Raw genomic sequence first — 17562 nt, 5'->3', positions numbered from 1 at the left:
CTTTCATTAAATAATCTTATATAAAGTTAAACGGAGCCAAATATTACAGATTATAGGTAAAGCTATTTGCATATTCATTCAAAGTCAAGTCATAAACCGTGAAAAATAATACTACTAAAAAATAATTTCTTCCATGCATAAAGAAAAGGAAATTAATGTTCACGTTTTCACAGAAACTGAAAATAACTGCGTGGGATGAAGCGATAGACAGAAGTGGCTTTCAATCTCTTCACTCTCATCAATTGCAATTTCGCTTACAACTGTTTGAGTAGCCTAATAATGTGGGCGTTCAACTCGAATAACCTTCACTTATTTTCATTCATCTAAGATCTGACAGACTGTTCGAATGTAGCAGCTCTCCACAATGAAACAGATTTTCTTTTGCTCATAAGATGACCCCAGACTTTATGCAGGTCAGGGTCCTGTTGGATAGCACCAATTAAGCCACTACACCTGAAGGATGCACTTACTCCTGAACGCGAGGACGAGATGAGCAGCGCTCTAGATTTCGGGGAGGAGTTACAAACACGATCACCTAGTAACCAGTAACGTAAACTGACCAGAAGGGTCGTAAATACGAAAGCAGATCCGCGAAGTCGGATCTTTTGTGCAGCTGCTTCAGCGCTCGCGGACTGAACTTGTCTCGAGATTGAGAAGACAACCCTTGGGAAATGTAAAGGGATAGAGAAAAAGCAATAGTGCACGCAGCATATAGAAACGTGGGAAAGCGTCGACGTGCACGGCTGCTGGTAAGAGACAGGAATTCATAAATCGACAACGAAGCTTCCTCGAGCCACTGGAATAAACCAGGAATTTCACACATTTTTATTTGGTAGGTTTGGATATTTGCATGTCATCCTGTCATATAATTATTTTCATATTTGCAATGTTTCTACCATACATTTTGAATGAACTTGGGAACTTCTGCATCGAGACGGAGAAAGTAACTCCAGTTTATTGCTGTTCTCTAGTAAAGCGAATTAAACGAGAAAGTTTTCTATTTTGGACTGGAGAAAATGGATAACAAATTGCTCAAGCATGTTGTTATTATTATTATTATTATTATTATTATTAATATTATTAATATTATTATTAATAGTACAATGAACATTCAGATATATCGTGATATATTTTTATACAGATATATAGATATATTTTTCTTAGACCACCAGCCGTGAAAAATGATTAGATAAACAATACATTTCGTTAACTGGTTTTGTGTTTTTGGAACTTTACGTAGCTACATCACATACTCAAGTCTGTCGTTTACATACCGACAAAGAAAGTCAGAAAAAAGTTCCTGAGTGCGTTACTTGTCTCATTCCTCTTGTTTACCTGCTGGTTTGCTCTATTTTGTCCGCGATATGATGAATCTTCACGGCTTCAGCGGTCAGAGTTTGAGCGGTCAAGCTAGTCATAGTTTAAAGTACAAAGTAAGGCTTTACATTTTTTTTCTCGTGTGTGTGTGTGTGTGTGTGTGTGTGTGTGTGTGACAGTGATTAATTTGTACCTAAACCGGTTATGTTCTTTTGTATTACGTCCAGACGTCTCAAGTGAGTATTATGGTAATATCTAACGTTACAAAGTTAACGGTTGAACTACACAGCACGAAAATACTCCCCTGGTGCAGCTGTCAAACAAGCTCAAGTCAAGTTTCTCAGAACTGTTTCGCAGTCTGATAAGTCCTGGAAGCCGAGTAAGAAAACATAATTTATTATATTACCAGTCACTAGAAGTGGATGACACATCGGATGAGTGGTCCAGTTTTTTTTTTTTTTTTTTTTTTTCTGTGTTTTTATGACAGAGTTTTGTTAAAGAGATAGTTAACCTAAAAATAAAAATGGTCTACATACCATGTTGCTTTAATCCTTTCTCTCTTTCGTTTCTGGAACAAAGAATGATATGTTTATGTCTTTCATAGAGTTGTAGCAGGCTAACTAGTATTTCATATGTGAATGGTGACTGCATCTTTTCAATAAATAGCTTAATTTTAGTTTGTTTTTTCACTAAAATATTCCTTTAGAATACTTGGAATATGGTGCATGATCCGAATAGACTACTTTCGTTATGCTTTTACTGTGTTCTTTTTATTTATTTATTTATTTATTTTATTTTTTTGTCTTTGATAACCCTTGGTGGTTCCTATTCATTTTCATTGCATGGAGGTAAGCAGTATTAATATTTGTCACAACTTTTGTGCGTTAGACAGAAATTGTATACCTTATGAGTTTGGACTGACAGTTAGGCTTCCTAAATGGTGACAGAGCTTTAATTTATTTATTTTTGTGGTGAACTGTCCTTTTAAGGGTGGTTCATGTAGGTCACCACAATTGCTTTCTCACAGTACAGCCATCAGTCATAACAGTGTAAAGTGCAAGATGACATCTGCCCTCCTCACATTTACGGTTGGTTATTTATAGCTCTTTATCTGGTTGGGTTGTACTCACAGCATAACGGCACTGTCATGTCGTGTGATCAAACATTATTGACTTAAACAGTCAATAACTGTGACAACTGTGGTTTCTCATTCTCAGTACCACAGAGAAATGGTACTTAAAGCAGCATGCAAGACAATGAATGGCCCAGCACACATCGTTTAAGCATTGATAGAGAAGAATTCTGCTATTTTGAGGACCTTAATGTTTAAATTACACCTACTTATGTCTTCAAATCGAGGTTTTGTTGGACCCTTTTGCATTTTGTATTAAAGTTAACATGCTAGTTCTGAAGTGAGTGAGATGATAATAAGATACTTTTGACACATTTTAGTAAGCATAAAAAGCGTAGTTTTTTTTTTTTTTATATAAAAGGGCTCATTGGAATTCTCAAACATCATTGTTTAAATGCATTTGTTAGGGTAAATGTTGAAAATGTTTAACTAGAAACTGGGTTTGTTTCAGTGGTTGAGCCCAGGTTTGTTGTGAAGCTTTGAAACTGGTGTTGATGAATCATCTTGAAAGCCGTCACCATCTGCCAGATGTTTTCCAGGTCTGTTTACCCCTCGTTCGTGTGCCTTATCCCTTCAGCAGAAGTTTTGCACTTCATACAAAGTCTTAAAAGTTGTGAGCTGCGAGAGCTTTGTGTCTTTTTCGGTATGGAAAACGTGTCTGGTGAGAAGGCTGTGTAGTTATCTGAGCTCTCTTTCTCCATGATGAGTTTTTTTTTGGACCTTTCCCCTGCTCATCAAGTGCTGAGGGAGAGGTAGAAAATGAGCCTCAAAAAAACCCCATGAAAAACCATCAGCATACAACATGATGCTTTCATGCTAATGATTTGGTTGCATACTTGTGAAAGTTTATTGGTTTCCACTACTATTGCTTTTTGATGCCATTTTGCTGATCGTCTCACTTTTTTTTTTTCTTTTGCATATTCATTATAAAAAAGTACAAAAATATCCAAAATATAATAATTTGTAATGTTGCAAGACTTATTGCAGATTACAGTTATTATTTTAATTAGCAGAGCTGCCATAAGCATTGTGAGTTTAATACAGCATGCACATTTATTTAAAAATAATCAGATAAAATAAAATAATCAGTATCAACCTAGTATTTCTTTACCTTTGGGTAAAAAACATTTGGGTAAAAAACAAACAAACATAAATCTATGTATATTTTGAAGAATGTTGGTAGCCAAACAGTTGATGGTAGCCATTGATTTTTAAAGTGTGAAAAAATAAAATAAAAATAAAAATACAATTTTAAATTTTAAAATAAAAAAAATTATATATATAATTAAATCCTTAAAAATTCTTAAATCAGAGCAGAAATAAAAAGTCTGTTGTGTGTGTCTCTAAGTATTGCATGCACTGCAAAAAATTATTTATGCCTTCCTTAGTATTTTTGTTTTCCAACACATATTCCAATACAATAAAGAAATCCATTTACATGAGAAAATGCAAAATGTAAAATAAAAGTAAAAAAAAAAAAAAAGTTGGTTATGTTTATGCTTAATACAAGAACAAACATCTCTCAATGGGGTTTTAAATCTTTCCCATTTATTTAAATAGTTTGACAGACATTTGTTACTTCATTTTGACCAGTTCCACAGAAAACAAGATGATCTTTTATGTAATGAAATTTTGCTTCTCAAGTAGATGTATCTTGATTTAAGAGGTTTTTGTGTGACCAGAAGTACAGTAAATGTTATTTTCATATTATAGTGGTTGGGAGCAGAGGTATTCAAGTCTTTTTTTATGGTGTGTGCATGTAAAATGATTTTTAGTAATCGAGATGGCTTAGTAATGTTGCTAATATAACTCAAACACAAACAACTGTTTCCTTCAAATTATTCCTTAAATTTTCTTTACTTGGTCTTAAAATGGTCTTTAAATTTCCTGCAAACCTGACATTATGTGCAACCATTTAAATTAATTTTCCACTATTATTGTGTTATCATTAGTTTCAGATAAACCAGACCTAATTTACAGTAAAAACTAAACAAACTGTGGTTGAGTGCATTAAACGCTGGTCTCTTCCTGTCTAAGTGGGTTCCTCTTTACCAGAATAAGTTGCAAAGTTGACCAGATTACTTAAGTATACAAGTACAATATGCCATATTTTAACATATACAAACACATTTATTAGATATGAAAGACTTTGTGTACAAAATAATTTTACTGTCATTAAAATAGTTTTACCCAAATACTATTTTTAAAGAGCAGGCAGCCTTGTTTGAAGTTCATGTTAGTTATGTAATCATTGAGTTATAGTTGGTTTGATTTGCATGTTCCTTTTATGCATTCATTTAACTGAATTCTTTAAAAAAAAAAGGTCAGTGACGCTAAGTGCACTCTTTCGTATACTAAGCTGTAAATGTACTGCTTTATGCTAAATGTTTTATGAGGTTAAAGATGATGAACAAAACCATGCCTACATTTTTATAGAACCCTAATCTCACATTTTTCTGGAAAGAGTCTTCTTCTTTTTTGAGCAACAGTTTCTGCTTTACATCAATGACATTTTACAGTGTCTTATCAGCACTTATTAATTGTATATTTTTGTATTAGAGATGTTTGTGTGAACTATTCTAATTGGCTAACAAATTAGAATTTCAAACAAGCTGCTTACTTCAAATGTACCTCTCTCTGTGTGATTCTGTCTTTTTCTAAGCCGTCTGCTGAAGTTAAAGGCTTTAAAACATACATCACTGGATTTGAAGCTTTCGAAATAGATTGAGCACTGATATTTAAATATTTTAACAACACCCACTTCCTGTTGCCGTCCCCACTAGGCTGAGGTTTGGCTATATTAGGTTACCGCTTACAAACTGACATATTACTAACATAAAGATTGATTGTGAATATATTTTCCCCCCCTTTTTTTAAAAAAAAGGAAGAATGCACATTATATAGGTTTGGAAAACATGAGGGTGAGTAAATGATGAAACTTTGGGGTGAACTATCCACACAGATACCTCTGAAACGGCAACTGTGTGAAAGAAGCGTTTATAACTGCTTTATTTTATAATGTCATTATTACACTTAAAGCTTAATTTGCTTATATTAATCTGATTTCATTTATCTGTTTCAGGTAAAGGGATTCCTGATGTGGCAGCTTAATGGAAACTCGATGTAAAACCAGAAAGCCCTTCTGTGAAACATGCTGAGAGGGGTTCTTGAAACCGATGAGTTTACCAGGCAACACTGCTGCCATTATGGAGCACTCTCTAACTAATGTGAACTTGAGGGGGATGATGATATTACACATAGCAATCATGGAACAGACACATTGACAAAGATTAACTGCACTCACTCTCAGTGCGCTGCTGCCAGTCAGCATGCTGCGGATACTGTCACTCAAATTTGGCCGCGTCTACCGGTGCGGCAAGTTCCTCTTCATCGTAGCTTTTTTTGTTATCCTGCTGATGAACACTCACAACCTATTCGCCTCATTCCAGAGAAACGAGCTCACCGACAGGCGATTCATCGGCTTAAACAAGTGTCCAGCCTGCTTCGGCACTAGCTGGTGCCGGAAGTTCATGAACGGCCAGGTGACCTTTGAGATGTGGGGTCGCCTGCGCTTCCTAGACTTTTTCAACGTGAAGAACGTTTATTTTGCTCAGTATGGAGAACCCAGGGAAGGAACGCGCAGGGTCGTGCTCAAACGCCTGGGCTCCAACCAAGAGCTCGCAGAGATCGATCAGAAGATCTGCAAACGGGCCACTGGAAGGCCTCGCTGTGATCTCATTCAGGGTATGTACAAAACGGAGTTCGCCCAACTTAACGGGGACGTAAGGCTGCTGACGCCAGAGGTGGTGGAGGGCTGGTCGGATCTGGTGCACTGCCCCTCGCAGAGGCTTCTTGACCGTGTGGTCAGGAGGTACGCGGAGACCAAGGACTCTGGCAGCTTCCTGCTGAAGAACCTGAAGGACACTGAACGGATGCAGCTGCTGATGACCTTGGCGTTCAACCCTGAGCCGCTTGTGCTGCAGGTATCCACACACTTCTCTAAATGCATTTTCAAGTTGCTGAACCTTTCCTTTGATGCTGAAGCACTGTGTCTGATGCCCGCTTGGAAGTTAAAGGGATTAACGATGCATCTTTGCATATTTTAAAGCTCTGCACAAGGTTGTGTCAATAATAGATACTTTGTGTCTGTTGGTGGCTTTGCACAACAGTATGCTTGTCTTGAAGAATTCTTATAGACATAAATCAAGGGCATTTGTTATTCAATAAGCGAAGTTTTAAAAAACAGAGGTGGCATTTTGTTCTGACAGTTATTTTGTCCAAAACATGTTTTTAGCATAATAAACATTTTCCACTTAAGGATGTGTAATATTGACGAAAATATATATTTCTTTATATGTTATGGGATTTTGTCAATAGCGATAGTTAGATGAAGTCTTGAGTATGTTATTGTACTCGTACCTTGGCTGGTTTAGACCTGCCGTGGACTGCTGACTTTTGAACTGTTTTCAAGAACAGTTTATATACTATATATATATATATATATATATATATATATATATATATATATATATATATATATATATATATATATATATTCAACATCAAGTCAGGAGCAGCAAAAGCAGTCAAAAGAAAACTGCTATCAGTAGGCTGTTCCAGTTCATTAAATGACTTACAATCATGACTTTTTCTTATATTCATGTTTGAAAAGTTACATCAAAAACAGGTTTACCTCTTGCCATCTTCTCTGTCAGACATTTAAGTTTCAACCCATCAAGCGCATAGCGCAACCACAGCTGTAACAATGGTGCAATAGATCAATAGCACTCCTGTTGTAGTCAGTGGAGTGCACAGAAACTTTGCTGGATAAAACTGCAAAGTCGCATTGTGTTTCAGCAATGGTTCGTTTGGCTGGTGGAGAAACTTCCAGGATGGGGCCGGCGCATTGATCACTTTAAGTGTAGATCTGGTGAATGCTGTGTTTGTAGAATGCTAGCAATACAACCAGACGTTAGTTGGGACATACATTTAAAAGAAAAAGTTATAATAATAATAATAAAATAAAATAAAAATCACCCAATAAAACGACCCAACAGGATAAATCTAGAATTTGGGAAAAAAACAAATGTTTTTTTATGAGTGTAAATTTAATAATTTGCACTAGACTGATGAGTACATTTACATTAACATTAATACATTTATGCAGATGCAGATGCTTTTATCCAAAGCGACTTATTTAATCATGCTATAATTGCTATAATAATAAAAAAAAAATTTTTACCAGTATGTGTGAGTAAATGATTCAGTCAGGCTATAAGTAAATTCATTTGTGAAGTGAAACGAATCAGTTGATTTAAGGATTAAGAAAGTTACTTGCTGCCGCCTACCGCCTGTCATAGTTTCACATTTAAAAAAGTATTGTAGCTTATTATTTCATTTTTGCAATCATTAAATATTTTTACATTTAAAATGTTATATTTAAACTATGTACTATCCAATCTATGTATGGATTTCATTAGAGCTGTAGTCAAGTCCGGGTTTGTCGAGTCCAAGTCAAGTCCAAGTCCAGGACTAGTCGAGACCGAGTCAAGACCGAGTCCAAAGAGGTTCGAGTCCAAGTCAAGTCCAAGTCCAAAAGTTTCGAGTCCAAGTCCAAGACCGAGTCCAAATGAAAGAAAAAAGGGTCCTCTTCAAGACCACATACTTAACTACTGATAATGTTTGTGATGCAAGAGAAAGCATATCTCCTATTCTAAGAAAATCATTTTACATTATTATTTGTAATGATCAAAAAGCATGTGCAAAGTAACAACTCTGAAAAGTTTAGCTCCAACTGGCCTTAAAACACCTGGAAGATTAGTGTGTCTAGTAAGAGCTTGATTATGTTCAAGTGTGTATAATTAGGGTTAAAGCTAACAGGGGCGTTAAACAAGATCCTGGGCCCTATGCATAGGCAGTCCTGATGGGCCCCCTTGGCCCCCACGCATGAAAATATCCAGGTAAAAAATATATATTTCAGATTCATACTTTTCAAGGGCCATCTCTTCCTTTGGGGCCTTGCTAATGAGTGGTTTTACCCCCAGTCCGACCCTGGGAGCTAAACTTGGATAAACAAAGTTTGGAACTGTAAGGTCAAATAATTTTTATGTACTTTATTTTTTGTTGACATTATATCTGTGGTCAAAAATGTATATGACTATGCCACAGTGCACAGACACATGCAAAGCTCGGGATATGACAAATGCGCGCAGCAAGGCTAGAATGGATACGTTTGGCTCTACTGGCCATGCGCACATAAATACAGCGACATTTTTGTCATACTGTGCTAGTGCTTGCATAGACTAGTCGAGCTCTGTCGGAAACAATCGACTACTCCAGCATGCATTAACCATAATGCATACAAAGTGTTTGCAAGTACGACGTGAATTTTAGAATTACAATATTGCGTGGAGCTGTTACTATATGACCTTATCTATGTTGCATGTAAAAATAAAATATGTAATGTAATAATTAGGGTTGTGCCTGAAGCCGAATTCCTTATTCGGAATGGCACGGATAATGGCTTAGAAAACGAATAACGCTCAAGGAATAATTCTGCCTGAATACTCGGCTAAAGCTGACAGAGTCTGGTGTTTGCTAGATAACAGGTGAGCCAGGGGATCAGCGCCAGAAGTGAATGAATGTAAACTTTATGAGTGAAAAGATCGCAAATCAAACACCGCATTGTTGTCGCCTCTCTGTTTATCTCTCAGAAATCAGAGCGTTGCAAGAGTAATTTTACCTATAATAATACATCATAGCTACACGTTATATTATTTGCATATATTTAAAAGGCAAATTTTGAAAGCTTAGGCTACCATGATACGAATGAATGGAATAAGCATAGCGCGCTCACCAATAAAACAGCCGCGCTGCGCGTCTCAGTCTCTCAAAAACCAAATCAGTTCTCTCTCAAGAGTAGGCTAATAGTCAGCTTCGATACGGATACATTGTCTACTTGTCCTACATGTTTGCATCTTTACCTTTTGCTGGTTTGCGCGGAACACACACATCTGTTTAGTGAAGTTCATTAACATTAAGACTCGCTCAAAGTGTTCTGCGTAATGAGAATGTGTGCATTGAATGGATTCAGTCGTGTTCAAATGATCACTATGACACGTTTGTCATGACATCTCTCTGCTTGCATGATAAATATTATTTTAGAAATTAATAATTATTTCAGTTTAACACGACATACTTGTTCAGTGATAACTACGAAAAAATATATAAAAAGTCATAACAGTCTTATCAAGTAACTGTACGATGTTGTATCCGAATGCAGATAGGAAAACAATTGTGATTGTTACAGATACAAATACTGGCTGTTACATGAAAATGTAAATATGTAATGTCATATATAAAGTTTTTAAAATTTACATATGTAATTGTTGCATAAGGCTATACATTAATACGCGTTTATTGATAAAAAAAGGCTATCTAGGTGTAGACGTAAATAAAACACAATCTAACAGGTAGAAAATTAAATTAGAAACATCTAAACTTTTCAGGTCGCAGTAAGTGCACTGCTGGTCATGCACATCCTTTCCCGGAACAATACTGAAAGCTAAGGCAAGATGGAGAAACAGATGATCATAGTTGTACAAGGATAGCCATTTTTTAAATGAATCTATTAGCAGAGCTACTGCAAGTGATTTTAAGTGCTGGAATTCCATTTATTCTTTGCTGAAACTTCTGCGTCATCATGGAGAGCGGGTCATGGTTGCCCAGCAACAGCAGACGCCACTGGAGCGCGAGCGTAGAGTGCAGGCTACAGAGTGCTTTGGAAATAAGGAGAGCAGCGCTCCTAGCGTTTTCCACACGTTTTCAGTAGCGACATCATGCAAATGTGGTTTTGTTATGAAGGAGAAATGTTTTATTTTATTTTTTTGCTGGACTCGGTCAAGACCAACTAGAAGACTTGGCGAGTCCAATGGCCAAGTCCGAGACAAGTCCGAGTGCAAATTCAACGAGTCCGAGACAAGTCCGAGACGACAGAAAAATGTCTCGAGTCCGGACTCGAGTCCAAGACCGGACTCGAGTACTACAGCCCTAGATTTCATTGATAGTGATTTAATTTGATTTTTAAAAGGCAACATTTTTATTCAGATTGAATATGATTAAATTTAAGAATCTAACATAAGATGACACATATTGGTTATGACAATAAATTTTGTATAATACTAACTATTTTTGCTCCGTGTAATTTCAGGGTTTTGATCTCTCAACTGAGAGAACACATCCTGTTTATCGTATTATAATGACTTTAATATTACATCTAAACTTTTAATAGGCTAGACATGTTGCATATTAGTTGTACTATACATGAACCTCAAAATATTTAGTGCGTGTGTGTGTGTGTTTTTTGTGTTACTCCATAATGATGTTCTAGGCGTTTTTACAGTAAGACCCAAACATGACCTCAAGACCAGGGGCCCCGGCCCCCTAACTCCTGCCCTGGCTGGGTTAGTGAACCTATCAAAGATTTTTGATTTTAAATAAAAACAAGTTTTATATATAGGAGAGGAATAGTTAATACAATATATATTTATATAAAAGTATACATAAAAGTTACATCAAAAACAGAAATATCTATAAATATATATTTTTTAATTTGAGTCAAACACTGTATAGTTTAGCCTTTGAGCTTTAAAACAACTGTAATACTTAAACATTAATTAAACATAATAATAATAATAGTAAAATAACCTTTTTTTGGTTAACAAGTAGAATTAGGCTACTCTTCAAAATATTTGAATAACAGAAATGCTTAAAGGGGGGGGGGGAGTGAAATGCTCGTTTTCACTCAATATCCTGTTAATCTTGAGTACCTATAGAGTAGTACTGCATCCTTCATAACTCCAAAAAGTCTTTAGTTTTATTATATTCATAAGAGAAAGAAAGTCTGTACCGATTTTTCCCTGAAAAACACGAGCGGCTGGAGGCATGACGTGTGGGCGGAGCTAAAGAATCACGAGCGCCAGTAGGCTTTTGCGTTGAGAGCGTCCAAAACAAACCATGGCTAACAGTCAGATTCAGCATATATTTATGATCCAGAATCAGATCCACAGGCTGAAATTCAACAAGAGCAGCATCAGCAACAAAGTCTCTATAGCCCCTTTCACACTGCCATTCCGGCAAATACAGCGGTAAAGTGTTCCTGTAATTGTTCCCTGGTCGCTAGATTTGGCACTTTCACACAGCCAGTGATGACCCGGTATATGTGCGTGCTTTCACACACAACCCCTGAAGATCCCGTAACGACACGTGACATCAGCGCGTGACGTGTAATGTACGAGTCGACAACGCTTGGCACGTTATACTTTAACTGAAGCAAGCAAACGATCTCTGCGTCAGCGCGGAAAGTGAGGAACTAACTGATCTCTGCTTCATTACAGTTTGCACATGTGTTTTCGTCGCGAATGTTGATCTTCCTTCAAAACAGCCGGTAAAAGAGTCACGCGATAACGCGCGTCATCACTTCGATACCGAATTAGATCTGGCTTTTGTTCACACAGCGCTCGTTCCGGATCGATTACCGCAATGTTACTATGTCCCCGACCCGGGTTCGATTCGGTAATCAATTCCGGGACGTGGTTGCTTTCACACAGAAGGCGACCAGGCAATGTTACGGGAATATTGCGGGTCCGACGTGCAGTGTGAAAGGGGCTTATGTGGTATGTACTGAAACTGTATATATTTGCTTAGCGGTTTTGGAAAATGACTAAGTTCCACTTTGTCGTCTTTTATTTTTTATTTATTTATTTTTTTAAGCTGTACATGTGGAAAGTGCAGTTTGATGACAACATCGCATGTTGTTTATTTGATGTGCTTACGCGCCGATAGCTAAGTTAACAACACAGAGATATTTGAAGCAGTTTTACTCACCGCATGCGGTTCCAACACACGATTGTGACCCTTTTTCGTTGCGACTGCATTATCCTTAAGAAATAAACGATATGCAAATCCGGCGTCAAACTGGGCCTTGTTTGTAAAACAAGCATCTTCGAAATGCAGGGGAACAAACACAAACACTTGCAGAGCTCCGTTGATGCTCTGTAAAAATAAACTCCATCCACTGGTCCCTTAATGCTGTTTTTCTTTTGGTAATATGTGCAGGGTTGTCTTGCCCTGGCAACCAAAAACACTTCTTTTGTGACTTTTCGCGACGCTCTCGCTCTGATCAGTGAATGTCTCTGCTGTGCTCTGCTATACGGGAGCGCGCGAAGTGCCCTTAGGACCCATATAAGGAAATTCCGCTCCATCTAACGTCACACAGAGCCATACTCGAAAAAAAACTTTCCGAAACTTGTGACAAACCGGAAGGAGTATTTTTGGAACAAAAATACTCTTTCAAACGTACAACTTAATTTTTGAAACTTTGTCCATGTTTAGCATGGGAATCCAACTCTTTAACAGTGTAAAAAACTCAATATGCATGAAATAGCATTTCACCCCCCAACCCCCCCCCCCCCCCTTTAAGAAAAATTAGGCTAAAGATTCAACTTTTCAAAACAAGGGGTACCATTTTTCATACACATTGACATACTGTACTGTACGTGTATTGGTAGTCAATCATACTTATTTTGCCTACTCCTTAAAAAAAAGAAGAAGAAGATGTAGTGTCATTCATGCACATATGCTTTGTATCACCACAAAGTATATAAACAACATTCTGATATTTTATAAACTAAATTCTTATTGCTTAGAACTTTATACACATCAACAACAAGGTCAGTAAACAACATTACTACAGTAGACTGTAACATTCATCATTCTGCAGAGATAGCAGAAAGTACTGTATAATTAACTGTAATTAAATTACCTTAAAATGTACAGCAATCCCTTACTTTTACAGTTAATAAAGTTTAAATTTTAAAGTTAAAGTTATACGTTACTTAGTAACATGTTATACCCAACACTGGCTCAACAATGGCGCACTAGATCAATAGCACTCTTATTGTAGTCAGTTGAGTGCACAGAAATTTTGTAGCACATAAAATCAAAGTTGTGTTTCAGGACTAGTCACACATTTGTTTGGCAGAGGTTAAACTCACATGGTGGAACTGATGCGACATTTGCTTGATTGTCATTTGAGTGTGGAACCAGTGGATGCTGTGTTCGTAAAAGGCTAGTGTTCCAAGCAGACGTTAGCTACGATGCACATAAAAAAATAAGTAAAATAAAAAAAAAACAAGGGGAAATGTGAGATTACAATGTTTTCCTGTATATACAGTACAGTGATGATTTGATAGGAATACAATGTAATACGAACCTTAATTTCATTAGTAAAGTTTCCCTCCAGGCAAGTTTTCTCAGAACAGAAAACATAATGAACGTTTGACATGTATCCAGTTTTCTCTGGTTTGGCACAGACTACACAACATTGCTTCACATTGACACAGCGCTGAGTATGTATGTGAGGGGGTTCATCAATCGTATTAACAGTGGAAATGACCCAGCAGCTGAGTTACAGAAAATATCCAGCACCTGGGTAGAAATCTGAAAAAAAATGACCGAACAGGCTGAACCTAGTGTAATATCATGGTTTCATGGTATTACGGTTTTATTGTTACAGCTCTAAAATGCATTCATTTTAAATGTCCACGTAAAAAAAAATATATATATATTTTGAGCAACATACAGAATATTTGGAACAGTAGTGTTTGTTTATTTTTTTCTTTGATTTGTTACTGAAATGTTTGCTGAATTGTCAGCTTTTGATGTGGATGGTTGGTTTGCTGCAAGAGCTACTGCTGCCCTAAAAAGAAGAAAAATAAAGACTGACATCTCTATTGAACCTAAATCTGTAATTACAGTTATTTAATTTTAGTTATATAATTCCTTTACAACATTTATATCATTACATATCATTTAGTTATATAATTACATATACATAATTTGATTTAGTAATAACCCAATTTAAAGCAAAAACAGAATGATCTGATGAGCTTTGTGAAATTCTCCTACATACCTGAATGAAATAAACAGCAGAAGCTCTGAATGAGATGCAGATTCACTCTCTGACAGCAGGAGGCGCTTATGGAACAACAGAAATACAGCTTAATTCCATCTAAACTTTTCTGAATACTGTTAGTTTCCCTCAGATACATTCATATAAACCTCCAATTCAGTTTTTAGGATTTTCTTCCTATATTTCGCACATCGTGATCAGAGAACTTGCTCTGCCCACTACAGAATTTTCTCCTCTGTGCGTTCGCCTTCAGTGTCTCTGGCCTCTACATTGCTTAGGCACTTAGGTATCAGTATGACGGTTGTTTTTTTGTTGTTTTTTTTGTTTTGTTTTATTCATACCATGCCCGTATTGTTCAAACCAGTTTACCGTATATCAACTAATCTTCTTATGTCAAATTCTTACATTCAATTAATAATTTCAATTAGAATAAGATGCTGTTACCAATCAAATGAAATCCATATCAACAAAATTAACCTTTGCACTGCAGAAGCTGCATCAAAAGTGGCATTTAGATGTACTTACTCAAGTGGTTTAATAAATCTAGAGGAGGATTGAATAATTGCACACTGCATTTATAATTGCATAGATAATTCACCTAGACATTTTTGTTGACAAAAGCAAAAACAGTGTTAAAATGTAACTGTAATTGTTAACTTATCCTTTATTGAACTGTTTTGTTAAATCAGTGTGACATTTGTAATCTTTTTGATTTCTGGGGAAAACAGCACTCTTGCTTTGTCATGTGATGTAAATCTAAGACAAAACTCAGGGAAAATGGCCCTGTATAACTAGTACCTGTATAAGTTTGGGGGCATTCTAAGTAGCGATGAAATGGTATAAAAATGTAATATAATGACTGTAGGGACCAAAATTATCACGATTATCATTATTATAACGGCATTGTTAAAATGTGCTGGAAATAATGTTACAAGTACTGATGCACACATTAAAATCATTTCAAGAAGTTTTATGTCAAAAACAGTGAAAGTGAAATGCACAAAAATGTCAGCTCGCACATCATTAAAACAATAATTGCAATATTATCATAGACAGTTTACACCACATAAACCTATTATTTTCTTGTGTTTTCATTCACACCAATAAGAGTCCTTGACAGCTTCTGTTTTTTGCACCCTTCAGCCTAGCATTGATTTTTAGACCCTGCTGATCTATTCCAATTTCTTTAGTGATTGACCCAGCTTGTTGAAGGCCTGGGCAAACAAAAGGACATCTCTGTGTGAGCAGCCAATATCTGTTCTCGCCTCCCATCATTCACTCCATCTGCCACACCTCAAGCATTCCAGGTGATAAAGGCAATCTGATCTCTCTCCGGAGAGCGAGCCGCTCGATTTGATTAGCAACAGTTTAGCCCCCTTTTGCCCTGCAACCTCTGCAGCGGTTCGGTCAACATAATGAAATGTCATTAGTTTGCTGTGGATGGTGCTAATGAATTGGCTCCTAATCCATAGATGGAGTTAATTGTGATATTCACCAGCATTTGCTGTTGTTTCCCCTGCTGAAACCATGTTAAAGCTAACAGATGCTTGTCCCCTTAGAATGCTCTAATAGCACTGCAGTTTAGTATCGCTTAAGAGTGGGTGGGATTGTTAACGTCGTTATTGTTGCACCGCCTCTACTGGTGCGACTCCTGAAAAACTTTTCCATTCCGTGTCGCCCCATCAAGCTCTCACTGGATCCGCTCCTCTGCTTTCAACGAGAGGAATGTATGTTCCTCCTCAGTAGACTGGTTGTTAAAAAAGGTGCGCTCGTCCAAAACGGTTGCGTTCAATTCTCCCCTGGCTATGCTGATTTAAATTGTGTTTGTGTTGCAAGTTCAGTGACAATTCTCTTCGGCCAATCCGTGATTAGCAGAGTTTACATATCACGTTTTGATAATGGTACGGTTCACTTGGAACCTCAACTGAGGTGTTACTAAAAAAAGTACTAGGTACTAGGTTACTGTACCCAGTGGAAAAACCCCCCAAAAGTGAACCGTACCGTGCCGTACCATGGAAAAACAACATAAATGTTTCATCCCACTTCCTGAAGCTAAGACAGTTTTCTAGTTTGCCAGAAGTTGTATAAACCATTTGCAGCTTCATAAGGCAGGCAAAATCTGCTTTCCAATTTTTTTTTTACTTTGTTGGAAACCTGAGGCAGCTGCCCTGTTCTCAATCAATGCTTACGATGATTCTTCTAAAGTACCATACTGTGACGTTTGATATGGCTGCACAAAATTGAAGAAAAATTTGATAAATTATTCAATTATGGAAATTGTGATATGAGTCTTAAAAGTATGTCAAATCAATTTAAATTACTTTTAAAATTATGACATAGTGAAAGTAAAAGGAATTATGAATTTTTCACTATAAGATCAATAACATCCTTTTAGAAACTGTGGGGGCATATACACAACACCAAAAATTTAAGACTTTTAATGCATTTTGCCGGTTCATTTACACGACAAGCGGGGGCGCTTGTCTGAAGTTCAATATCATTGGCTACCCGTAAGCCAATCACATAACGTTTGGTTATGATGTGTTATGCGCCGGCTCAGCCTCCTCAAACTTCCACTGTAAACACAGGTATGCAGCGAGAAAAAAAAACACTGAGTGAGTTTTGCTGCCTCCTTAACCCGATTCTCCATGAGAGCAAACCACAATCACAATTACCGCCTTGCCAGACTTTGGCCTCCCCAGTTTCTCGCTGACGATCTGTAACAGTTGATAAATTAACAGTTGATAGATATCTCCATATCCGCGGTCATTTTTGATTTCCCTAACCTAAACTACAATCTTAAATTCGGAGCTTAGTGTCTACATCACGGCTCTCAGCCCGCCCTCTGTTTGTTGATTGGCCAGCTGTTTTGTAGCCGGAGGAAAACTGGGAGACAGTTCACTATCTCAGACTGAATACAGAAGCGAACTGAAATTGAGCGGAAGTACGAAGTCTGACGTAGTCAGGCTAATAAGGATTTCTGTATGTTGTAAAGTGGAATTTAGGGTGTTTTCACACCCGAGCATTTGTTTCGGAACTTGGTGTGTTTTCTCCCTTGGCTTGTTTAGTTAAATGAATAATGGGCTAACTTGGAACAGGGAATGACTTAAATGTTTAATTGAAATTTGCTCAGACGAACAGC

The 17562-nt window shown here is 37.0% G+C and overlaps 1 protein-coding gene across 2 annotated transcripts in view; it reads left to right on the top strand.

Annotated features, from left to right (window-relative positions):
- Positions 1–533: 533 nt before the first annotated feature.
- LOC113038409 (deleted in autism protein 1 homolog) overlaps positions 534–17562 on the top strand; it is a 41284-nt gene continuing 24255 nt past the window's right edge. The window contains exons 1-2 of one of the 2 annotated variants that reach the window (XM_026195787.1): positions 534–832; positions 5532–6432. In XM_026195787.1, coding sequence (XP_026051572.1) covers positions 5779–6432 — 654 coding nt within the window. In that variant the 5' untranslated portion in view covers positions 534–832; positions 5532–5778. The remainder of the gene's footprint in view (positions 833–5531; positions 6433–17562) is intronic. The other variant, XM_026195797.1, reaches the window with a different exon arrangement.

The sequence above is a fragment of the Carassius auratus genome, chromosome 2, assembly GCF_003368295.1.
Source record: "Carassius auratus strain Wakin chromosome 2, ASM336829v1, whole genome shotgun sequence".
Classification (NCBI taxonomy): Eukaryota; Metazoa; Chordata; class Actinopteri; order Cypriniformes; family Cyprinidae; genus Carassius; species Carassius auratus.
The sequence above is the reverse complement of the archived record's forward strand: the minus strand, read 5'-3'. Positions and strand labels throughout refer to the sequence as shown.